General features: G+C 40.6%; 2 protein-coding genes across 3 annotated transcripts in view; both read left to right on the plus strand.

The window, feature by feature from the left end:
* Positions 1-2,253: 2,253 nt before the first annotated feature.
* Positions 2,254-13,962, plus strand: LOC133259248 (dihydrodiol dehydrogenase 3-like). 2 transcript variants are annotated; one of them, XM_061436490.1, is made up of 9 exons: positions 2,254-2,372; positions 4,612-4,779; positions 5,052-5,168; positions 6,605-6,682; positions 7,101-7,223; positions 9,090-9,199; positions 10,049-10,214; positions 13,207-13,289; positions 13,774-13,962. In XM_061436490.1, the coding sequence occupies exons 1-9, from the start codon at positions 2,289-2,291 to the stop codon at positions 13,814-13,816; spliced, it is 972 nt and encodes a 323-aa protein (XP_061292474.1). In that variant the 5' UTR covers positions 2,254-2,288; the 3' UTR covers positions 13,817-13,962. The 2 variants fall into 2 exon arrangements, with proteins under 2 accessions (XP_061292474.1, XP_061292475.1); XM_061436491.1 differs by lacking the exons at positions 9,090-9,199; positions 10,049-10,214.
* Positions 13,963-20,071: 6,109 nt separating this feature from the next.
* Positions 20,072-24,821, plus strand: part of LOC133259249 (dihydrodiol dehydrogenase 3-like) — a 31,398-nt gene continuing 26,648 nt past the window's right edge. Inside the window, exon 1 of the mRNA XM_061436493.1 lies at positions 20,072-20,329. The gene's annotated coding sequence lies outside the window, so the exon portion shown is untranslated. The remainder of the gene's footprint in view (positions 20,330-24,821) is intronic.

Below are 24,821 nucleotides of genomic sequence, written 5' to 3' on the forward strand. Positions count from 1 at the left end.
CTCTATGTGTTCAATTGAATTTTCCTTCACAACATCCACTTGTACCAGTGCATCATGATTTCCCTTACTCTTCCCAAATTTGTTGCAATTTAAGTTGCTTATAGGTTTTTCTTTTATGAATAATATTTAGCACAATAACAAACTATGTAAAATATGTATTCAGTTCAGTTCAGTCGCTCAGTCGTGTCCAGCTCTTTGCGACCCCATGAATCACAGCACGCCAGGCCTCCCTGTCCATCACCAACTCCTGGAGTTCACTGAAACTCACGTCCATCGAATCGGTGATGCTATCCAGCCATCTCATCCTCTGTCGTCCCCTTCTCCTCCTGCCCCCAATCCCTCCCAGCATCAGAGTCTTTTCCAGTGAGTCAACTCTTTGCATGAGGTGGCCAAAGTATTGGAGTTTCAGCTTTAGCATCATTCCTACCAATGAACACCCAGGACTAATCTCCTTTAGCATGGACTAATTGGATCTCCTTGCAGTCCAAGGGACTCTCAAGAGTCTTCTTCAACACCACAGTTCAAAAGCATCAATTCTCCAGTGCTCAGCTTTCTTCACAGTCCAACTCTCACATCCATACATGACCACTGGAAAAACCATAGCCTTGACTAGACGGACCTTTGTTGGCAAAGTAATGTCTCTACTTTTGAATATGCTATCTAGGTTGGTCATAACTTTCCTTCCAAGGAGTAAGCGTCTTTTAATTTCATGGCTGCAATCACCATCTGCAGTGATTTTGAAGCCCCAAAAAATAAAGTCTGACACTGTTTCCACTGTTTCTCCATCTATTTCCCATGAAGTGATAGGACCAGATGCCATGATCTTCATTTTCTGAATGTTGAGCTTTAAGCCAACTTTTTCACTGTCCTCTTTCACTTTCATCAAGAGGCTTTTTAGTTCCTCTTCACTTTCTGCCCTAAGGGTCGTGTTATTTGCATATCTGAGGTTATTGATATTTCTCCCAGCAATCTTGATTCCAGCTTGTGCTTCTTCCAGCCTAGCGTTTCTCATGATGTACTCTGCATATAAGTTAAATAAGCAGGGTGACAATATACAGCCTTGACGTACTCCTTTTCCTATTTGGAACCAGTCTGTTGTTCCACGTCCAGTTCCAACTGTTGCTTCCTGACGTGCATATAGGTTTCTCAAGAGTCAGATCAGGTGGTCTGGTATTCCCATCTCTTGAAGAATTTTCCACAGTTTCTTGTGATCCACACAGTCAAAGGCTTTGGCATAGTCAAGAAAGCAGAAATAGATATTTTTCTGGAACTCTCTTGCTTTTTTGATTATCCAGCAGATGTTGCCAATTTGATCTCTGGTTCCTCTGTCTTTTCTAAAACCAGCTTGAACATCTGGAAGTTCACAGATCACATACTGCTGAAGCCTTGGTTACATTATAAAAGTACTCTAAAAAGCTATGTAACTTAGTACATGGTATAAATACTCAAGAGCCTGTTTGACCTGCACACAGTATCCACAAATTGTTTGATTAACGCCAATAAACACTTTGCCAAAATGTCTGGTTTTGGTATCCTTTTCAGAATTTCACCCTAGACAGGTCTGTAAGGGCTTCTTAGGTGGCCCAGTGGTAAGAATTCAGCTGCTAATATAAGTGACACAAGAGAGTTGGGTTCGATCCCTGGATCAGGAAGATACTGTGGTGTAGGAAATGGCAACCCACTCCAGTATTCTAGCCTGGTAATTCCATGAACTGTGGAGCCTGGCGGGGTACAGTCCATGGGGTTGTAAGAGTCGGACATGACTTACTGACTATACCTCTACCACCACAGGTGTGTAAAGCAAAATAATTTTGCTGCTGGAAAATTTAAAAAGGCAAATTTGGTTTGTTTTACATTTTTATTCTTTCTTAAGAGATTACATTTTAGAAAATGCTTATTAATCATCACTTCTTAATTGTGTAATTAGTGTGCCTTTCTGTACTATGAAATAGTTGTTTCAATTGATGTTTGATCAAAAGTGGGCTTTATAATTAGAAATGTGAAATGACTGGTATGTGGAGGTTTCTGTGTAACATTTGGTCAATAATTGTTTGGCACGTTTCATCATTATATAACTGAAGTTATTCTGATAAAAAACAAAACAAAACAAACTACCAATGTAACTGGCTTCATTTTTCTTCTTACCCTATGGGCACTGGTTTAATCCTCTCCTCCTCCAATGTATCTGTTATCATTGGACAGTCAGCTGGGGTGTTAACTTCCTGTATTTTATAACCTATGGAGGAAGAATAAAAGATCAGTCTGCTTATTCAGAGGTGAAACAGGTAATGGATCCCAAAGGCCAGAGAGTTAAGCTTAATGATGGCCACTTCATTCCTGTCCTGGGATTTGGCACCGCTGTACCTCCAGAGGTATAAGTACTGGTATGGGCTTGAGATATAAATAGTAGTGGATGTAACATGAGTGGAAGAGACTTGGGTTGTCAAGCACTGAGCTCCTGGCTAGCTCCTCTAGCCACTATCCAGGCTAGAATCATGTCCTGTCAAAGGGGAGAGAGCATCCAGTCTTCACTCTGCATCAGGGTCTGAGGCTGTGCTCACCTGCAGATTACTTTGGGTTTCCCCCAGTTTCTGTTTCTTTCTCAGCTTTGCAGAAGAGGTGATTCTTGGCTGTCAAGATCACTGGCTGGCTGTTTTGTTTTGAGGGCGATTGCAACAGCCGGGTTTCTCTATGTATTTCATTAGTTCCAGAACTCTTACCTCCTTCAAAAAAAGGTGTGACCCAGAGAAGTATTTGAGGTGGAAGGTCCTAAGGATGAGGTGAATAGGAACTAATGGGAGAGAATTGCTTTTCTACCGTGGGGTGCCTGGTAGGTGCCAGGGAAGACACTCTAGCTCTATTTTGCCTTGTACTTTGGTTGCTCCTTGGAAACTTCTAATGGAAAATATAGTGTCATTTGAGGGGATAAGCTACCATCTTACAGGCCAGGTTATGTAATGTATCCTTGCGTGTTGTAGTGTCTTTTTATTAAAGTGTAGTTTTCAGTGCTTAGACAGAAAAGGGACTAGTGGACAAGTCTCTAGACCTGAAGCTGGAAAGTTTGCTGTCCGTCTTGTCTTTAGAGAATGTAGTTGTGATAAGTTCTGATCCTGAAACTTTGCATCTCATTTTTTCATTTGGAAAACAGAAGGAAATATTCAGAGGCATTTTGGAAAGAGAAGACAGGACTTTGTAGTGCAAAGTATGGTAAGGGGAGTAATGTGTCCAGGCTAGTACTGAAGCTCACTGGTCCATTCCTCAGTGCATCCCTGAATGCCCAAATGTTTAAGAAAGACCAGGACTGAACCCAACAGAGGGTGGTTACACCAATTATCTACCTCCTTGAAATAGGAAAGATTCTGACACATGAAAAAGAAATGGAATATTATTTAGCCTTTAAAACAAAGTTAATACTGCCACACAGGTTGAAACCACACAGGTGTACTGGGAGAAGTTTAGCTAAGTGAAGTAAGCCAGAAATAAAAAGACAAATACTACATGATGTCTTTGTGAAAAGTGAAAGTGAATTCGCTCAGTCGTGTCCGACTCTTTGCTACCCCATGGATTGTAGACTACTAGGCTCCTCTGTCCATGGGATTTTCCAGGCAAAAACACTGGAGTGGGTTGCCATTTCCTTCTCCAGGAGATCTTCTTGACCCAGGGATCAAACTTGGTTCTCTCTTATTGTAAGCAGATGCTTTACCATCTGAGCCACCAATGAAGTCTCTTTGTAGGTGGAATCAAAAATAGTGGAACTTATACAAACATAGAGTAGAGAAATGAAGACCAGAAGCTGGAGACAAATCTGCAAAAAATGGAAAGATGTTTGTCAACAATGTAGACCTTCAGTGATAAGATGAATAAGTTGGTGACCTGATGCAAGCACCATGACTATAGTTATGAATAATGGGTTATACCCTGAGATTTTGTAGACACTAGATCTTAAGTTTTCTTACAAACTCCCTAAAGTAAGGTAAGTGAAATGAGGGATCTGCTACCTAGCTTGATTTCAGTGATCATCAACAATGGATCCTTATATAAGAACATTACTTTGTACATCTTGAATAGATACAGCTTATATTTGGTATATTCCACATATCTTCACTGGTAGACAGTGGTCTTAGACCCTTTCACCTTGCTCCTTGATGCTTTTTGTTATTATTGTTGTTCAGTCACTAAGTCATGTCTGACTCGTTGTGATCCTATGGATTGCAGCAGGCCAGGCTCCCTGTCTCTCACTATCTCCTGTAGTTTAATGTCTTTATCATATACCTTACACCTTTGTTGATTTTGCTTCAAGTATCTTATAGTATAAATCTTATTCATGACTACAACTTTATGCTAGGTCCTTTAGGTCCACTGAACCGGGAGGTGGGCTTAGAGTCCTCTGATGCCTGTGATCGACCATAGATCATTAGGGAGGTAAGGGTTACTGGGTTTGTATTTAAAATCTGACTAGGAATGTTCAGGGAAACTGTCCAGGGTTCAGCACCACACATACAGATCTAATCAAAGACATGAAGAAAAGTTGATTCTTTGGAAGATCAAAGCTTGTGCTAGCAATCTCTTAATCATGTGGATGTTAAAATTCTGCCTTTGTTGCTTATGTAGGTTCCTAAGAGAGAAGCTCTGGAAGTTACCAGATTTGCTATAGAGGTTGGGTTCCGCCATATTGACTGTGCTTATGTGTACAAAAATGAAGAGCACGTTGGCCAGGCCATTCGAAGCAAGATTGCAGATGGCACTGTGAAGAGAGAAGACATATTCTACAAGTCAAAGGTGTTGTGTGTTGTGTGTATGAATATGTGGGCTTGTGAGTGTGCCCTGGTGGCTAATATATAATGGGATCATTTGTTTGGTGAAGAGTTGATTGGTGAACTATGCTTCTTGGTATATTCTTAAGGTATTAGAAATCCTTGGTGTTCAGTGGTTAAGAGTTGGCACATTACCATCATTGGTCAAGAAAGTAATATCCCACAAGTCACATAGTAAAACCAAAAGAAACTTTCCTAATTATTATTAATAAAATTTCTATTGTTTAACATTTTCAGCTTTGGTGCACTTTCCATCAACCAGAGTTGGTCAGACCAGCCTTGGAAAAGTCACTGAAAAATCTTCAACTGGACTATGTCGATCTCTATATTATTCATTTTCCACTGGCTATGAAGGTCGGAAATATGTGTGATCACATCGATGTTATATCTTGTGTTAGAATGTGCGTCAACTTGCATGGATGGTTGAATTAAGATTTTTATTAGTAGATTGAAGGGATGATAATGCTAGAGTAGACTCCCCCAAATAAGCCTTTGTGGTCATCTATTTACTGAGTTTCTTTGAATCTGTTACATGCCTCTGAGACAAAGGAGTTAATAATCTGAGAGTCTCTGCCTGAAAAACTTGAGGAAGTAGAAATAGGTGAGTTCTGCACACAGTCCTGGTTATGACTCCTGAGTGTCTGGGGATTTCATGAACCAAGAGTTTGGTGAAGCCGTGGTGAGCATGACACTGCCTTACATTGAACATGATGACTTTATCTTGTCTTTCATCCTTTTAAGTTGAGCAGATTTGGTGGTGCTCCCACTTGGGTGAGTCTAAACCTTGTACCTTTATAGGGAATTAGGAGACATTGTCTACAGTCCTGCCCTACTTTACGATGAGATGTTTAGACTGCACTTAGTCATTAAGAATGTTTTACTTAGAAGTCAAATAGGGGCGCTGTATCAACCAAGAGGGGTGGGATTTGGAGGGAGATGGGAAGGAGGTTCAAAAGGGAGGAGATATATGTTTACCTATGGCTGATTCATGTTGAGGTTTGACAGAAAACAACAAAATTCTGTAAAGCAATGATCCTTCAATAAAAAAAGAAATTAAAAAGAAAGAATGGTTTACTTAGAACTCTTGATTTCAAGTTACAGAAATCAACTCAAACCATCTAATGCAAAATAGCTAAGTGGACTATGTAGACTGCAAGTCTCAGAGCGAGAAATTTGAGGATTTGCAGGACTCTTCAGAAATGTCTCCTTTTTCTATCCCTTATCATGGCATTACTATATTTTTACTGAACATTTTCCATTGGTGGCAAGTATGATTTTGGGGGCATTTCAAGGCTCAGGGTCATGAATATTTGAGAGCATGTCTGGCTCTCCCACACTCCATGCCAACCTAATGAGAGCCTTGCTGGTTCACATGCCAGCTCTAGGGCATCTGATACTCAAAGGGAAAAGGAAATCTGAGTATCTAGCCCAGGTGTAGCTTTCAATTTTTATTCTGGAAATTATAGCATGGAACTTACAGCAATTCTCAGACCAGAGACATTTCAAGAAAGGCAAGTACAAGAAACAGACAAAATTCACAGAAGTCACTGGAAGTCCCTATTTTTTAGGACATATAAAAATTGTATTTTTTGTAACATATAATAAGTGTAAGACAATAGAATAAGCCTTCCTCCTATAGAAGTTGCTTACAACTCCATACATAAATCACCTCGCAAATGTAGAAAGTTGTAAACCTACCTCATGGAGATTTAATTCCTGGTGCCTTGCAGCTTGGCTAAATGTGGAGAAATTATTTTATCACATCTCCAATATTTCTGCTTCTGTTCCAGCCAGGGGAGGAATTATTTCCAAAAGATGAAAATGGAAAACTGATAGTTGACTTGGTGGATCTCTGTCACACATGGGAGGTGAGTCCAGGGAGGAGAGAAGTGGAGGATCCAGGTGAGGGGGAACCTCCTTCATTTCTTCCACCTCTGAGAATGGGCTGTGGCCCATCAGACTCAGCAGTTCATGAATCTAAGGGCTGCGATGCTGAGGTTGTGGGGAGGAAACCATTGCTGAAATATTTCCATGGAGGAACGAAATGGAGAATTTTGGACAATGAAGACAATGCATTTTTCCTTCCATATATGTCTTCTTCAGGAAATGGTAATTCTTCAATTTATGTGTTGACTTTCTTCCATTTTTTCCTCTTGATACTCAACACTAGTTCTTTTTTTTTTTCAACACTAGTTCTTGAATGTGACCATGTTTATTGATTTTTTCAGCATTTGTTCTTGTTCTATTGTCCATTCCAAGTGACTGTTCACCACCCCTCCCTTCCAGGCCCTGGAGAAGTGTAAGGATGCAGGGCTGACCAAGTCCATCGGGGTGTCCAACTTCAACCGTAAGCAGCTGGAGAAGATCCTAAACAAGCCGGGGCTCAAGTATAAGCCCGTCTGCAACCAGGTGAGCAACTCAGCTCCTCTCTCTCCTGCTCTTCAGACCCTCCTTCTCGCACTAAAGCCAGACGTCTGTCTTTCCTTCCCTCCTGTTCATCCGACCTTTGTGGACAGAGGACTCTAGAGAACAGAATCTCTATCTGGATGGTGTGACTAGAACCCAAAATAGTATCTCTATGTAGTCTGGATGGAAAAGGTGTGGAGGGCATCCTGCTGAATTGTAGGTAGAACCTAGAAGTAGAGGTAGGAGGTGTTTCCCTGAGGTTAAAGGATGACAAGATTGAATGGGAAAGTGCCCTGAAATGAACTGTGTATAGGAAGGAAGCCATGAAAACATAGAATGAGAAGTAAATTAATAAAGTAACAAATCAGCTGATATGGGTGGTAAGGGTTTGTGTTGGGTTCTGATGGCTGAATCCTTAGTCTTGTTGTCTCAGCATTTATGAGTCTCAACAGGGAGCACAGAACAGAAACATGTGCTGGAGATGATGAAAGTCATCCAGTTTAGAGGGTGAAGTTAAAGGTTTGTGATGATGCTAACAGAAGATAAAACATTTACTCGGGAATATCTACCAAATGTAGAGTACACCTTTTGATTACTCAGTCTTGGACTGGTTCTTCCATCCATGGTCTGTGAAAAAATTAACTGTATAAGCACACTTTTCTCTATTTCTCTCTAGATGTTGATATTTCCAGTTTACATTTAATGTTGCGATCTTTCTTTTCAGTTCAGTTAAGTGGCTCAGTCATGTCCAGCTCTTTGCGATCCCATGAACCGCAGCACGCAGGCCTCCCTGTCCATCACTCACTCCTAGGGTCTACCCAAACCCATGTCCATTGAGTCGGTGATACCATCCAACCATCTCATCCTCTGTCGTCCCCTTCTCCTCCTGCCCTCAATCTTTCCCAGCATCAGGGTCTTTTCAAATGAGTCAGCTCTTTGCATCAGGTGGCCAAAGTATTGGAGCTTCACCTTCAGCATCAGTCCTACCAAAGAACATCCAGGACTGATCTCCTTTAGAATGGACTGGTTGGATCTCCTTGCAGTCCAGGGGACTCTCAAGAGTCTTCTCCAACAACACAGTTCAAAAGCATCAATTCTTTGACACTCAGCTTTCTTTATAGCCCAACTCTCATATCCATATGTAACCACTGGAATAATCATAGCCTTGACTAGACAGATGTTTGTTGACAAAATAATGTCTCTTTTTAAATATGCTGTCTAGGTTGGTCATAACTTTCCTTCTAAGGAATAAGTGTCTTTTAATTTCATGGCTGCAATCACCATCTGCAGTGATTTTGGAGCCCCCAAAAATAAAGTCTGACACTGTTTCCACTGTTTCCCCATCTATTTGCCATGAAGTGATGGGACCAGATGCCATGATCTTAATTTTCTAAATGTTGAGCCTTAAGCCAACTTTTTCACTCTCCACTTTCACTTTCATCAAGAGGCTCTTTAGTTCCTCTTTACTTTCTGCCATAAGGGTGGTATCATCTGCATATCTGAGGTTATTGATATTTCTCCCAGCAATCTTGATTCCAGCTTGTGCTTCCTCCAGCCCAGCGTTTCTCATGATGTACTCTGCATATAAGTTAAATAAGCAGGGTGACAATATACAGCCTTGATGTACTCCTTTTCCTAATTTTCCTATTTGGAACCAGTGTGTTGTTCCATGTCCAATTCTAACTGTTGCTTCCTGACGTGCACATAGGTTTCTCAAGAGGCAGGTCAAGTGGTCTGGTATTCCCATTGTTTTCAGAATTTTCCACAGTTTATCTCTCCTTTAGGCACTTAAAAATTTTAATCTTTATCTGTCATATTAATATTACCTTTTCAAATAATCTGACACTCTTCTCTGTTGACATTCTACAGGTGGAATGTCACCCTTATCTCAACCAGAGCAAGCTGTTGGATTTCTGCAAGTCACATGATATTGTTCTTGTTGCCTATGGTGCTCTGGGATCCCAACGAATAAAAGAATGGTATTGAATCCTGTTGAAGACAAGTGGGAGTTTCCCTAAAATTCAATTTTTGATGAGATATTTTAAAATACACTGCTCAGATAACTCATAAGCAGAGGGCAGAGAGGGGACAGATGGAATATTTTCTTCTCTTTTAACTTCCCATTACCCAGACATTTTTCATACATTGTATTAGCTTGTAGACTCATCATTAACAGATATATGCATTAAAAATCTATATATAATCCCCTAGTTGGACCAGAGACACAAGCTTATGCCATGATTTATGTAGTTGTTAACTAATAACACGTTTCTAAAAATAGAAATTCCAAATCTCATTTACCTTATGCCTAAAATTGGGATAATCATATACAATTCTCAGGTCTATTATGATAGAAAAAACTAAACTTGAACCATTTTTGTAAATATGGGAATACATGTCTCTGATTTTGAAGCTACTTACTTTTTATCAATAGGAAAGTGAAAATAAAAACAATCTGTGGTCTTTCCCTTCTGTTTCTCGATTCATGCCCTTGATTATAGAAGAAAAACAACCTCTGAGAATTAAAGAAAAACCCCACAACTTTAGCAATCCTGGTCTGAGGTCAATAATGCATCCAAACCACCTGCAAAGCTTTGTAAACACAGAATGGGAGGTGACACAGTTGAGATGCTGATTCAGTTTCTCTTCAGCTAAGCCATGAAATTTGTATTTCTAACAAAATCCCAGGTGATACTGATGATGCTGGTCCATGGACCACACTTTGAGAAGCACTGGTGTAGAGTGTACCTACTTTATCTGTTTGGGAAAACTACTCATGAACTGAGTACTTAGTCTCAGGTCCTCAGCATTTCTGAATTTTCTTCCAGGGTGAATCTGAACCACCCCGTTCTCTTGGAGGACCCGGTTCTCTGTGCCATTGCCAAAAAGCACAAGCAAACCCCAGCTCTGGTAGCCCTTCGCTACCAGATACAACGTGGGGTTGTGGTTCTGGCCAAGAGTTACAACAAGAAGCGGATCAAAGAGAACATACAGGTGATGAGTGGAGCTGTTGGCAGAGGGGTCCTAAGGAATATCCTTCATGAGGGTCATTCTTTGTCTCTCAAGACTTTCCTTGAGACAAGATGAATTACCTGTTCTTCCCTTTGCATGAATGCCTTGTATGTATTCCTGATGGTTTTCTCCTCCTACTGTGGTAGGAGGTGGCTTGGCTGCAGAGGGTTCTATTCTGTTCAGTTGCTCAGTCATGTCTGACTCTTTTCAACCCCATGGACTGCAGCACGCCAGGCTTCTCTGTCCATCACCAACTCCCGTAGATTGCTCAAAGTCATGTCCATCAAGCTGTTGGTGCCACCCAATCATCTCATCCTCTATCTTCCCCTATTCCTCCTGCCTTCCATCTTTTGCAGCATCAGGGTCTTTTCCAATGAGTCAGTTCTTTATATCAGGTGGCCAAAGTATATTGGAGCTTCACCTTCAGCATCAGTCCTCCCAATGAATATTCAGGACTGGTTTCCTTTACAATTGACTGGTTTGATCTCTTTGCAGTCCAAGGGACTCTCAAAAGTCTTCTCCAACATCACAGTTCAAAAGCATCAGTTCTTTGGTGCTCAGCTTTCTTTATGGTCTACCTCTCACATCCATACATGGCTACTGGAAAAAGCATAGCTTTGACTGTGGACTTTTGTCGGTAAAGTAATGTCTCTTCTTTTTAATATACTGTCTAGTTTTGTCATAGCTTTTCTTAGAAGGAGCAAATGTCTTTCAATTTCATGGCTGCAGTCACGATCTATAGTGATTTTGGAGCCCAAGAAATTAAATTTGGACAGAAAATGGAGATTTTAGTTACAGTGCTAGGTCTTCAGTTTATCCTATCACCTTGTACAAATGATGTCTTCTTACCTTCATTCTCAATGGATGAAATTGCATTATGTGATTATTTTAAGCCATTTGGACTGTTTTAACAAAATGCCACAGATTTGATGTCTCAGAAACAATGAAAATTTGTTTCTCACATTTCTGAAGCTGGAGGTCTGAGGTCAGGGTGCCTGTATGTTCATGTAATGGCCCCTCCTCTATGTCATAAAGTTCTCCTTGTATCTTAACATGGTTGAGGGGCAACAGAGTTCTCTCAAGTTTCTTATATGACTGATATTGTTGAAATCTCATTCACAAAGGCTCCACCATCATGACCTAATCACTCCTGAATGGCTCCATTTCTAACATGATCCACATGTAAATTTTGAAGCATGAAAATTATGGCAGCAATCTTTCATCTCCAAACCATCGTGGTTTTATTTTGCATTTTCCTGAATACCAATAAGGTTTCATCTTCATATATTTAACCTTCTTGAGTTTCTGTTTTTGTGAAGTTCCTCTTCAAGACTTTGTCCACTTTTGCATGATGTCTCTCATTTTTTTTCTGTGTAAGAGACCATTGCTCTTCCCTTAGGCATAGGTGTACAGAAAACTCTCCCCAGTTTTAAGATTTAATGCAGAGATCAGTTATGCATCTCTTGATTCTGTGGTTTGAGATTCTGCCTGCACTCAGCTCAACTGTTGTCCTCTTGGCTGGGCTCCCTCATGCATTTGCAGTTCAGTGCAGAGCAGCTTGGCAGTTCTGCTGTAGCAGGTGGATATGACTCTTCTCAGAGGAGCCTGCACATTTCTCCATGTAGTTTTTCATATATATTTGGCTAGGCTGTGGTCAGCTAACCTGATTTTCATCTCAGGACAGTGCTGTGATTTCAAGCCAGGGAGTGGGAAAAAAATCCATGTCATTATCTCAGCTCAGAACTAAGTCACCACTTCTTGCACATTTCAGTCTCCATTGCAAGTTATAGGTCAGGCCATGTCTAGGGTCAGGTGCATGGGCCCTTAAAAAATTGTTTTTCTGTTTCCATTCAAATTTGATTCAAAAATACACCTGAAACTGATTTTCTAATATGATATAAAAATGGTTGCCTATATGTTTATTTACTTAAATGTATTTAATAGATTTTCATTATCAACTCTGTCATATAATAAGTGTCCATAAGTACATTTGTGGCCCTTCTCTTCTATTTAACTATTCAGTTTTCTGTTCTGTGTTTTAAAAATGGAAAATAAGTGTTTTTTCTCAGAATTATACATTTGTCTTTAAGGATGTCTTGACTGCTCTTGACTGGCTGTTCTTTTATTTAAAATTTAGTATCACTTTTTGGATTTCCACAAAGGAATATGTAATTAAGTCATGTTCATGTTGCACTGAATCACTGGATCACTCTGTAAAATGTATTTCTTTAGAAAGTTGAGCTTTTTTCTCATGACTTTGATGTGAATTTTTAATAATTTGTTGTTCTTTAATGTTTTAAACACCATTCATTCATAGCTGTTTACACTAAAGCATTAGTTGCTTTAGTTGTATATGACTCTTTGCGACCCCATGGACTGTAGCCTGCCAGGCTCCTCTGTCCATGCGATTCTCCAGGCAAGAAAGCTGGAGTGGGTTGCCATTTCCTTCTCCAGGACATTTCCCCAACACAGGGATCTTCTCCACTAAGGCATTGATGTATAGGTTTCGTTAGATTTACTCATAGATAATGAGCAAGTTTCATAACAGATTTCTGAACAGGATTTCAAGGGGGCATTTCCTTCCCACACTGCTTCAGCTGAACGCTGTCACCCTTCGGGCGTGTTAGGGAGAGGCAGTCAGCCTAATGTTAGCTCAGGTTCAGTATCGAATCAGGAGTGTCTAAAGCAGAGTGTTTGGAAAAGCAGGTTTTAGTTTGTTTTCTGTCACAAGTGATTCACTCAGAAAGATAAGGGACTGATGTGCTGTAATGTTTGTGAGGTGGACAGAGAAGGAGAAGGTGTGGGAAGGAAAGGTGAGAACTCAGCAGAGGGACCCAGGTTGTTCTCCTGGAAGCTGAGGACAGACACGTCTTCCCTGTCCCCTCTTCTTGTCTCCATCCAGCTGGAAAGTCCTCCAGTCCCCAGGGGGAGGCCAGCTCCTTCCGGGAGAGGTTAATGTGTTCCTTCCTTCCAGGTGTTTGACTTTGAACTGAGTCCGGACGACATGAAAGCAATTGATGGCCTCAACAGAAATCTAAGATATTATGAATTTCTAATGTAAGTGACTGTTTCACACACACAGTTTTTTTTTTTTTTTTTGCTGCAGGCAGGTAAGCAGGGGAACTAAGCTTTTTAAAAAGCTTAATTCTTGGAAGACAGTCCTGATTTCTAGTGTAGGAGTCAGCCAGTTACTTCCTGCAGACCTCAAACCAGAGATTTCCTCCAGGGCTTCATCCTTGATCAACAGAAATGTGATTGGGGACCAGGACAGTCCATCAGTAAAATTTCCACAGTTAACATTGTGGTGACTAAATTCACTACTTTGTGCCCCTAAGCCCTGTGCCTGGTGTACCTTCTCTCAGAGCCCAGGGAGCCAGGAAACACAAAGGGCACAGTACCTGCAGCCCACTATTCTTTCAGGGACCAGTGAACATGTTTAATTGTTAACTCTATTTACGTCAGGGGAAAATGATTACATTAATTAAAACTATGTTATAATGATGCCAGATCTCATAAATGAATCCACCTCTTTGTCTTCCAGTGGTCTCAGCCACCCTGAGTATCCATACCATGAAGAATATTGACTCTCAGCTCTCACTGTGGTTCTACCATAACTTGTTACTTCTAGGGTGGTGAAGAAAATTTTTATGCCTGAAGAAGAAGTTTAAATAAAATGTCTGAACTTCTGAAACCATGCTTTTTCTTTTAAAAATAAACTGTTTATGAAACAGCATAGACTTAAAAGTAAGAATATGCTTTCTTCCTGATGATTCAAATAATACATATATATGACAGAATATTTAGATAGAGAAGGGACAGGATGGGCAGTGATGATCAGCTGTATTTACCCATTGGATAACAGTTACCTTTGAAGGGTTTACCTTGTGATTTTCCTAGACAAATATGTGCATTTGTTTATTTATGAAGATAAATAAACTTCAATCTACAGGTTGTATACTTCTCTTGAAACATAGCCTAAGTATCTTGGTAAGCTAAAAATATGAGTTTAAAAATCCAGTATTATATTTTGCTTCCTGTATAGTAAGCAGCACATTCTAGTCATTTATGTAATTTCTTATTTGTCTGCCCATGCTCAGCATTTTGATGAATCTTTACATATTTTGAGTTTATTCATTGGTAATTTAGCCAAACTTTATTGAGCATTCTTTAGTAAGAAATTGTTATATCAATAAATGTCAATAAGTGAAATGAGAAATGTCTTGAGTCATTAGTCTTGTGGAGAATGAAACTGTGAAGGATATGAGGAGAATTTAACTTTTAGAAATGTGTAAGTGTCTGTTGAGATAATTCTGCACAATTTCTCCTATTTCTTCTGTACATCTTTTAGGCAGAGACACCAAATCTCCTTCACCTCACCCACCTTTTCATTTTTACAAACAGCCTTGCAACACAGAGACAGTGGCTCCCTGCATTTCTCTGGAATAGTAAATACTTATTCCAGGAAGGAAGAGTATTCATGGAACATTTAAGGGCCAGCAAGTTGACTGATTTGGGTGGATTTAGTGAGGTGGGGAGGGAGGAGCGGAAGACAAGTCAGAGAGCCAGTGGGGCAGGGGGTCCTTGTCACATAAGCTTTTAAAGGACTTTACTGTGAGGGAAATGGAGAAGGATATTTCCAGAACACTGCTTCTTGGGCCCCTCTCTGATAGCCAGTGGCCACCCTGGCCTGTCCAGACATCCTGCTGATCTGAGCCGGCTCTGTATCCCCCACTACCCACTCTGCCCAGCACAGGTGGCCCTCGCCCCAGGGAGAGTGAACTGGATCCAGAGGCACTGAGGGGGCATGTCTGGGCTGGGGGCACACGGGCTGCCCAGTAAATCAGCCAAGTCCTGGGCAGTGTCTGGTGGCCCCCTCAGCCTGTTCTAGGAGCAGGAGTGGGTGCATGTCTCAGGAGAAAAGTCAGGTTCCCAGGCCTCCTGTGGGTCTCCCTGGGTTCACAGCAGCTGCGGGGCCATGACCTCCTGGCATCGTCCCAGGGCTGCGGTGCCCAGTGCATGGTGTGCACGGGTCTCTCCAGGGAGGACCTCTGAGCCCCTGTCCCCACTCCTCGTCTGGGCCCTCCTGGGGACTCAGTCTTGATCTGACGGCTTCTCTTCCCTTCCCAGCCAGCTCCGTGGGGATGGTTCTATCCAGGCTTGGTGTGGACAAGGCTTCCTGCTGGTGTCGTGTGTTTTCAGGACATGTGACCCTGATGTGTTCCTGGTGGGGGGTGGGGGTGATCTCAGCGTCAGCTTATCTACCTGAAGCTCCTCCCCAGGACAATGTGTGACACTCACTATGCACTAAGTGTGGCTCCCGTGACAGTTCTGGAAGAGTTGGTGCCAATTTCTTTTCTTCCTTTTGTGAATCAGACTTCCTAGGTAGGGCAGGGGTAAAGAATCTGCCTGCCAATGCAGTAGATGCAGGTTGGATCCCTGATCCAAGAAGATCCTCTGGCAAAGGAAATGGCAGCCCACTCCAGTATTCTTGCCTGCAGAATCCCACGGACAGAGAAACCTGTGGGGCTACCATCCAGTTCAGTTCAGTTCAGTTGCTCAGTCGTGTCCAACTCTTTGCGACCCCATGAATCATAGCACGCCAGGCCTCCCTGTCCATCACCAACTCCCAGAATTCATTCAGACTCACGTACATCGAGTCAGTGATGCCATCCAGCCATCTCATCCTCTGTCGTCCCCTTCTCCTCATGTCCCCCATCCCTCCCAGCATCACAGTCTTTTCCAATGAGTCAACTCTTTGCATGAGGTGGCCAAAGTACTGGAGTTTCAGCTTTAGCATCATTCCCTTCAAAGAAATCCCAGGGCTGATCTCCTTCAGAATGGACTGGTTGGATCTCCTTGCAGTCCAAGGGACTCACAAGAGTCTTCTCCAACACCACAGTTCAAAACCACCAATTCTTCAGTGCTCAGCTTTCTTCACAGTCCAACTCTCACATCCATACATGACCACTGGAAAAACCATAGCCTTGACTAGATGGACCTTTGTTGGCAAAGTAATGTCTCTGCTTTTGAATATGCTATCTAGGTTGGTCATACTTTTCTTCCAAGGAGTCAGCATCTTTTAATTTCATGGCTGCAATCACCATCTGCAGTGATTTTGGAGCCCAAAAAAATAAAGTCTGACACTGTTTCCACTGTTTCCCCATTTATTTCCCATGAGGTGATGGGACCAGATGCCACGATCTTCGTTTTCTGAATGTTGAGCTGTAAGCCAACTTTTTCACTGTCCTCTTTCACTTTCATCAAGAGGCTTTTTAGTTCCTCTTCACTTTCTGCCATAAGGGTTGTGTCATCTGCATATCTGAGGTTATTGATATTTCTCCCGGCAATCTTGATTTCAGCTTGTGCTTCCTCCAGCCCAGCGTTTCTCATGATGTACTCTGCATAAAAGTTAAATAAGCAGGGTGACAATATACAGCCTTGATGTACTCCTTTTCCTATTTGGAACCAGTCTGCGGTTCCATGTCCAGTTCTAACTGTTGCTTCCTGACGTGCATATAGGTTTCTCAAGAGGCAGGTCAGGTGGTCTGGTATTCCCATCTCTTTCAGAATATTCCACAGTTTATTGTGATCCACACAGTCAAAGGCTTTGGCATAGTCAATGAATCAGAAATAGATGTTTTCCAAAAAGAATGAATGGATCGAGCCAAAGCAAAAACAATACCCAGTTGTGGATGTAACTGGTGATAGAAGCAAGGTCTGATGCTGTAAAGAGCAATATTGCATAGGAACTTGGAATGTTAGGTCCATGAATCAAGGCAAATTATAAGTGGTCAAACAGGAAATGGCAAGAGTGAAGGTCGCCATTGTAGGAATCAGCGAACTAAAATGGACTGGAATGGATGAATTTAACTCAGATGACCATTATATCTACTACTGCGGGCAGGGATCCCTTAGAAGAAATGGAGTAGCCATCATGGTCAACAAAAGAGTCTGAAATGCAGTACTTGAATGCAATCTCAAAAATGACAGAATGATCTCTGTTCGTTTCCAAGGCAAACCATTCAATATCACAGTAATCCAAATCTATGCCCCAACCAGTAATGCCGAAGAAGCTGAAGTTGAACGGTTCTATGAAGACCTACAAGACATTTTAGAACTAACACCCCCAAAAGATGTCCTTTTCATTATAGGGGACTGGAATGCAAAAGTAGGAAGTCAAGAAACACCTGGAGTAACAGGCAAATTTGGCCTTGGAATACGGAATGAAGCAGGGCAAAGACTGATAGAGTTTTGTCAAGAAAATGCACTGGTCATAGCAAACACCCTCTTCCAACAACACAAGAGAAGACTCTACACATGGACATCACCAGATGGTCAACACCGAAATCAGATTGATTATATTCTTTGTAGCCAAAGATGGAGAAGCTCTATACAGTCAACAAAAACAAGACCAGGAGCTGACTGTGGCTCAGATCATGAACTCCTTATTGCCAAATTCAGACTTAAATTGAAGAAAGTAGGGAAAACCACTAGACCATTCAAGGCTACCATCTATGGGTTTACAAAAGAAGGGTCTTGACTTAGCGACTAAACAGTAACAGAAACAGTTTCATGGCTCATGTTTTTCTCTTTCTTTTTTCCTCTCTGTCTCTTTTTTAGCTTCCCCCCGCCCCTTGTTTCTTTATTGTATGCCTTTTCTCTCTCTTCCTCTGTGTGTTCATGACTGGGTTCTTGAACAACCACAGCATACCTACTGTTTGCAGATTTGTACCACATCCTGATTGTCCTTCACTAGCTGACGTGGCATATGACTGGTCCTGGGGTCAGCCCAACAGGAAACTAAGGGCAACTCAGTTGATTTCTGAGTCACAACTAACCTGGCCCCTGAGTTTTGGGGAATTTATGACTGTTTTTGAGTGCCCTGTGTTTGCATGTGTGTGTGTGTTAGTCGTGCAGACTTGTCCAACTCTTTGCGACCCCATGGACTGTAACCTGACAGGTTTCTCTGTCCATGGAATTCTTCCCCCAGAATACTGAAGTGGATTGCTATTTCCTTCTCCAGAGGAACTTCCCAACCTGGGGATTGAACCCTGGTTTCCTGCATCACAGGAAGATTCTTTACTTTTTGAGCTAATATCACCTTGTCTAGGCAACCACAGTACGGCACCCAGCACTCTCAGACACACTCCCACAACCTGCTTCCTCATGGGCAGTCCCAGTATGACCTAGGAATGTGTTTATAAGGCTCGGAAAGTGCAGGGAGACACACTGCCCTGTCTCTGGAAGTTAGGCCTTTTGGCAAACTTGGAGGTCTCACATCTTAGAAGCTGGATAGTTCCTGATAGATAGAGGCCTGAAAACACACTCTGTGTTGATGCCTTTCCTTCCTTGAAGCCCTACAACCCCCGAAATCTACACCCCAGTTCCATCAGGGTTTTACATGGTCCAGTCTGTGTCTCCACCCTTACTCCCTTGTCCTTGGCCCCATATATATATAGTCTGCCTGCAACTGTAAGGAACCACTCCAGCTGCTCTTCAGTTTAAGCTCAGTTAAGTGAAATGGATATCAGTCTCCAGGCAGCCCCTAAGTAGGGGAGAATATTGCACATGAGGATTTCTGCAATGAGTCTGCTTTGAGGGAGGCACCAGGGTGCTGAGCCACCACCCTTTACAGATCAAGATGGCTCTGTTCAAGTCACAGGAGAGGTGAGTATGAACAAAAACACACAGAAATGTCTTTCCAGTCTTCTGGATCTTCCCTAGTTACGTATTCACTTTGTTGCTGAAGATGTTTGTTTGACTGTTTTCCAGAACTCCTGTGATGTTTTTCAGCTGCTTTCTCTTGCCATGCTTCCCTTTCCAAGGGAGACTTCACTCCTCCTAGCTCACTATTTTGCTGACATCACTCTATGTGTTCAACTGTATTTTCCTTCACAACATCCACTTGTGCCAGTGCATCATGATTTCCCTTACTCTTCCGAAATTTGTTGCAATTCAGTTGTTTATAGGTTTTCCTCTTATGAATAATGTTGAACAAGATAATAAAGTATGTATAATATGTTTCAGCTACATTATGAGAGTACTCTAAATGTTCTATAACTAAGTACAAGGTATAAACAATCAGAGTCTCTTTGCATCCTGCACATGGTGTCGTGAAGCTATTAATAATTAGCTTTCAATATACACGTTGCCAAAATATCTGGTTTTGTAAATTTTGTAGGATTTCTCCCTTGTCACTTCTGTAAGGGCTTCCTAAGTGGCCCAGTGGTAGGAATTTGTCCCCTAATGCAAGTGACACAAGAGACTCAGGTTCAATCCCTGGGCCAGGAAGTTCCCATGGTACAGTAAATGGCAACCAACTCCAGTATTCTAGTCTGGAAATCCTGGAAATCCATGAACTATGGAGCCTGGTGGCTACAGTCCATGGGGTTGTAAAAGAGTCAGACACGATTTATTGACTAAACCTCCACCACATGCAGGGGTTAACTGATGCTCTGGTTAAGCCATGAGAAAATCACCATGGGAAAAGAATAAAAGCAAAATACAGCAATACAGCATAACCCAAATGAAAGTACATCAGGTTGGTTAGTTGGGGTCATCATATCCTGCTAAGCTAAGAAAAAACATATTGTGGACCTTGAAACACCGGGTGAGCGCAAGTTCAAAACACGGGTTGTGCACACACCAGATATTTTCCCAAGACATATGTGGGTCTATGACCTCCAGCTATGTGATAGCCCTTGTACAAGGAAATAACAAAGATAAGTTAAAGTAATCAATAAAATGAGAGATGTGACCGGGGACACAGGAGGCGGACTTCATTGTAGCACAACAGATACCTTCTGCTTGCCAAGACACTAAATAAAAATGATGTGTCTCCGAGGAACAGAGCTCTTGATCCAAGAGGTCTTGAGTACCGAAGTACCATCTTTAAAACTTTCATTCTGTCTCTAGTTTCTTTTTCCCAAACTGTGCATTGTTGACCACTTTGGATCCCTACCTGCTGCTGCAGCAAGTGGTGCCCAATTTGGTGCTGGAATGTGAAAGATCTCTTCGAGAGAAACTGAAGTTGAAATATGGGCGGTGCTTTGTCCTGCAGAAGAGTGGGGCGAGGCCTCTGAAAACCCCCCTTTGCGGTAAGTGATACTCTCTCAGGGTTGAAACCGGGCATAGGAATTCAGAAAGCTGGGAACAAAAGGCAGCTTTTTTTTTTTCTTCTAATTTTATTTTATTTTTAAACTTTACATAATTGTATTAGTTTTGCCAAATATCAAAATGAATCCATCACAGGTAAGCAGGGGAACAGAAACAAGTGAGGGCCGGCTATTGGCGCTTTCACACACCATTGAGAAACGCTGCTCATAGTTCCCTTCTCTCCTTACTTTAGATTTAAGAACGTGGGAGAAGGTAGGTAGCGAATTACAGAAACCTCTTTGCAAGGGAGTGCTCTTGCCTGTATATATCTGGTCAACTTGGGCACTGATAAAATCCGTTTTGGAACCTCTTCAGATCCCGGAAAGCTCAGAAGGGAGTGAAGATGAAAGTGAAATCCCATCAGAGGGAGGACCTGAAAATGCAGAGCCCAAGGGAGTAGAACAAAAAACGCAGGAGGCTCTTTTTTTTTTTTTTTTTATTCTTCCAATTTTATTTTATTTTTAAACTTTACTGCAGTTCTTTCTGAGCCTTTGTCTGGGGAAGACCGGTTTCCTCTGCCCCTTCCTGCCTTGACCGCTGGAGTGGCTCAAGCTTTTCCTTCCTCACAACACAGCAGTTCTGTTACCCCTCCAGAAAGGTGTTTGTTGGACTCGAAAGGAGGGTGACTTGGAGGCTGTGATTATGGCATTCCCAGTGACAATACACAAACGGATAGCTCCTGGGACAGATCCTAATAATCCTAATGGGGTGTGTGAGGCTGTACACAAACAGATTCCCTTCAAAATACGAAAGGAACTTAAGCAAGCTGTTCAGAATCATGGAGTAAATTCTCCTTTTACCTTGGGCATAGTGCAGGGACTAGCTGAGGGTTCCCATTTGATTATGGTGTCTCATGACCAAGCCAGGCAGAGCCCCATCTCTTTGAAATTGGGGAGAACTCAAGATCAAGTGCTTATGGACAACCAAGCTATAGAACAGGTGAGGTGATACTGCATAAGAGCCTGGGAGAAAATAGAGGCTAAAGGACAGGCTTTCTTTACTTTAAAAGAAGACCTCACCTCCCCAGAGAGACAATCCTTGCTGGGACAACATCTTATCTGTCAGGCTACCCCTGTCATCAAGCCAATTTGAACATTCCCTGGTTTAATTTTTAGCTATGAAACTATGACTACAAAAAAGAGAGATGACATTTTTGACACCGAATGGCCATGATATTCTTTAGAAAACTGGCTAAAATAAAATCTTTTTTGAAGTTGCAAAACTGGTTCTTCTTCCATGTACAATTAAGAAAAACTTGGCTTGTTAAGATACTTTTTTGGAGCTCCAGTTCTGCCTGAAAAACAACAACAGGCCTGGGAAAAAACCTGAAGTTAATTAACTCTTATCATGTCGTTGGGATATACAGCCTACTCTATCTGGGACTCCAGCCCTGAGCAAATTGGTAGAACTCAAGCCAAGGTGGGGAAAAAAAGGGGTGGGGCAGAGCAAAGAGACATTTTAAATTTCAAGTGGAAAACTATGGGATCTCTGTCTGTCTGTTTAAATTTATCTGTGTCTCAGTGTGTGTCTTTGTTTTTGCATAACATGAGGGTAATTTATAAATGAGCTCTATTTAAATTCAGGTTCACGTGAACTGAAAAATATTAAATATTTAATATTTAATTAAGACATCTAATTAATTATCTAATTAAGTATCTAATATCTAAATAAGTATCTAATTATCTAATCATCTTAATTAAATATCTAATTAAGACATGTCTTAAGTCATCAACATTATGTAATATTTTTATTGTGCCTAGGTTTAAGGTAAACTAAACTTGTCAACAAAGAAAATAACTCTTTATATATATAAATGAGATGAAAACTTTTAGATAAACTCTATTAAAAATAGCTATATTTTAGAAATGTCTATCTAAAATAATCTCTGAAGATTGGGGTAACTTAAATTTCTAGAGTTGTACTAAACTAAATGAAAAAAGTTTATTAAATAGCTAGGTCATTTCCAAATCCAAATAAAATAAGATTTTGAAACATTAATTACTGAACACTAACTTTGTCGGACAGAGAAGCTAAAGAGATTTTGGACTATTAATAAATATGTTTGGTGCCATCCTGAGATATTCTCTATTAAAAAAGAAAAAAAAGCAAATATTTTTTAAAAATTAAAAATATTTATGGTATTTATGTTCACCAATCTATAAAATGCTAATATACAAGACGGTTCATGGTTGCTTAAGGAAAATAAGATTTATGTTTTTAATAATAATAAAAGATATGAAAAATAAAATTACAGTCTTTTAAGGAAGAAAATAAAGTAAATCTAAACTTACAAGTGGCTATTCTCTAAATAGATAAATGGAGTGATGACTACAGAAAGTGTAAAAAAAGGTTTATGACAAGAGATACAAGAATTTTGTGCATGGTACAATTGTCTTAAGACATTAAATTGCCTTTGAAGTCTTATTGTTACTTTGACTGAGTAAATAATTATTGCTTGACACTGAATATAAGGTGGTACCAATCTGGAATTTGGTTTTCTCTTCCTATTAAAAAAACAAATGTTTCTTGGAATACGGCTTTTGATAACCGATTATGTAAATTTCTTTAAATGATTCATACTTGCTTTTAAAATCTGTTGTTACTTTGCTAAATTAATGAGTGTTATTTCACAATGATCTATGGAAACCATGGCACATAGACAAAACTCATTCTGCTTCTACAAAATTAACCCTCCATCAGGAAATTTAAAATGGATAAACAATGGCTATAAACCACACAATCAGGGCTATGGGAAATCCTCACTTTTATTTGATAGGATAAAGCCTTTCCTGGCTGCAGGGTTAATATCTCACAATGGAAAAAATGGTTAAAATGCATTTTCTGTAATCTCCAGTGATCAGGGTACCCACTTTGCTGGGTCTACAGACACTAGCAAAAACTTCATGAGTTTCTTAGAGATTATCACTTTCACTGACGTCCTTTGTCATCAGACAAGGACCACAAAACAAAGGGATTGGTTACATGAGATTAAACAGCCTGCTAAATATGACTACAATTTTCATGACTTTTTGTCTGATGTATTACTGGTTTCTAATCTTTGTTTTCAGATATAAAAAAGCTCTTCTCCTCAAGTAACTGATGGTTTAAAACAATTTAGTGATTTACACCTGTGGGTAAAATTAGAACATTTTTCTTTTCTCTCTGCCTCAGCCTCCAAAAATTGGAGACATTTTGAGTTCTAAACAGCTTCATCACGGTAAAAAAAAGACTGTCTCCAGACATATACAAAAATCTCAGAGTAATACTGCTGCTGCTGCTGCTGCTAAGTCGCTTCAGTAGTATCTGACTCTGTGAGACCCCATAGATGGTGGCCCACCAGGCTCCCCCATCCCTGGGATTCTCCAGGCAAGAACACTGGAGTGGGTTGTCATTTCCTTCTTCAATGCATGAAAGTGAAAAAATAAAGTGAAGTCGCTCAGTCGTGTCCGACTCTTAGCGACCCCATAGACTGCAGCCTACCAGGCTCCTCCATCCATGGGATTTTCCAGGCAGGAGTACTGGAGTGGGGTGCCATTACTAGGGAGCTCTGAAAGAAATATCCACTCAACTGATGTCAAGCCTATGACATCTAATATATTTCACTGCATATTAAATTCTAGTTTTGTTAATTAAGGTCTGTACTTAATAAGACTCATTCTTAGATAGTTCCTTGTGGTTATATTACATTGCTAAAAGGACATTCATTAAGTTAAATTAAAAGGGTCGTTCATTAGAAAGGACACTCTAAATTTGTTTCTAAAGCTTATCTCAGTAACCAGTCTTTAAATAAAGATCAGATGCTCCAGGATCTACAACCAGGAAGTTAACAACAAGCTATAGTCATTTAACAAACTAAGTCAGATGACTTAAAGATGTCACTGGGCTATATCTAATGAAAGTTCTTAAGTTTTTACTTATGATTTTACTATTACTGCTAGCTATATTGTTTTCTACATTGCCTATTTCAAAAAGTTTTGTCAAAGGTATTATCAAAGGTGTGACTGAGTCACTGATATAATGATGGTATACAGTTCCATGTGAAATCCATAGTTGTAATGGATGTAACTTATATATTTTCCTTTGGTAAACTCTCTTATGCACATGTGACTGTTGATAAATTCTTTCAATTTATATAGACCACTACTCAATCTGGTGAGACTATGAAACATGTACAAAGACATCTGTGTGCTTATTTTTTGCTATTATAAAACTACCAAAATTATAAAAACTGATAATGGCCCTGCTTATACCAGTAGAGTATTCCAACAATTTCTTAAAATTTGATCTATAAAACATTCCACTGGCATTCCCTATAATCCACAAGGACAGGCCATAGTGGAGGGGGCTAGTAAATCATGTAAACATATGATACAAAACAAAAAGGGGGAGATGCCATAGGGCAGAAAACAATATTAATAAAGCTTTACTTACTCT

This window comes from Bos javanicus, chromosome 13, assembly GCF_032452875.1.
Source record: "Bos javanicus breed banteng chromosome 13, ARS-OSU_banteng_1.0, whole genome shotgun sequence".
Taxonomy (NCBI): Eukaryota; Metazoa; Chordata; class Mammalia; order Artiodactyla; family Bovidae; genus Bos; species Bos javanicus.

What these genes read in the sequence shown, in the direction of transcription:
- LOC133259248 (XM_061436490.1), top strand. Translation starts at nt 2,289, where the DNA reads ATGGATCCCAAAGGCCAGAGAGTTAAGCTTAATGATGGCCACTTCATT. An exon ending in ATTTTCCACTGGCTATGAAG is followed by an intron (nt 5,169 to 6,604) that starts GTCGGAAATATG and finishes CTTCTGTTCCAG; the next exon opens with CCAGGGGAGGAATTATTTCC. An exon ending in AGATATTATGAATTTCTAAT is followed by an intron (nt 13,290 to 13,773) that starts GTAAGTGACTGT and finishes TTTGTCTTCCAG; the next exon opens with TGGTCTCAGCCACCCTGAGT.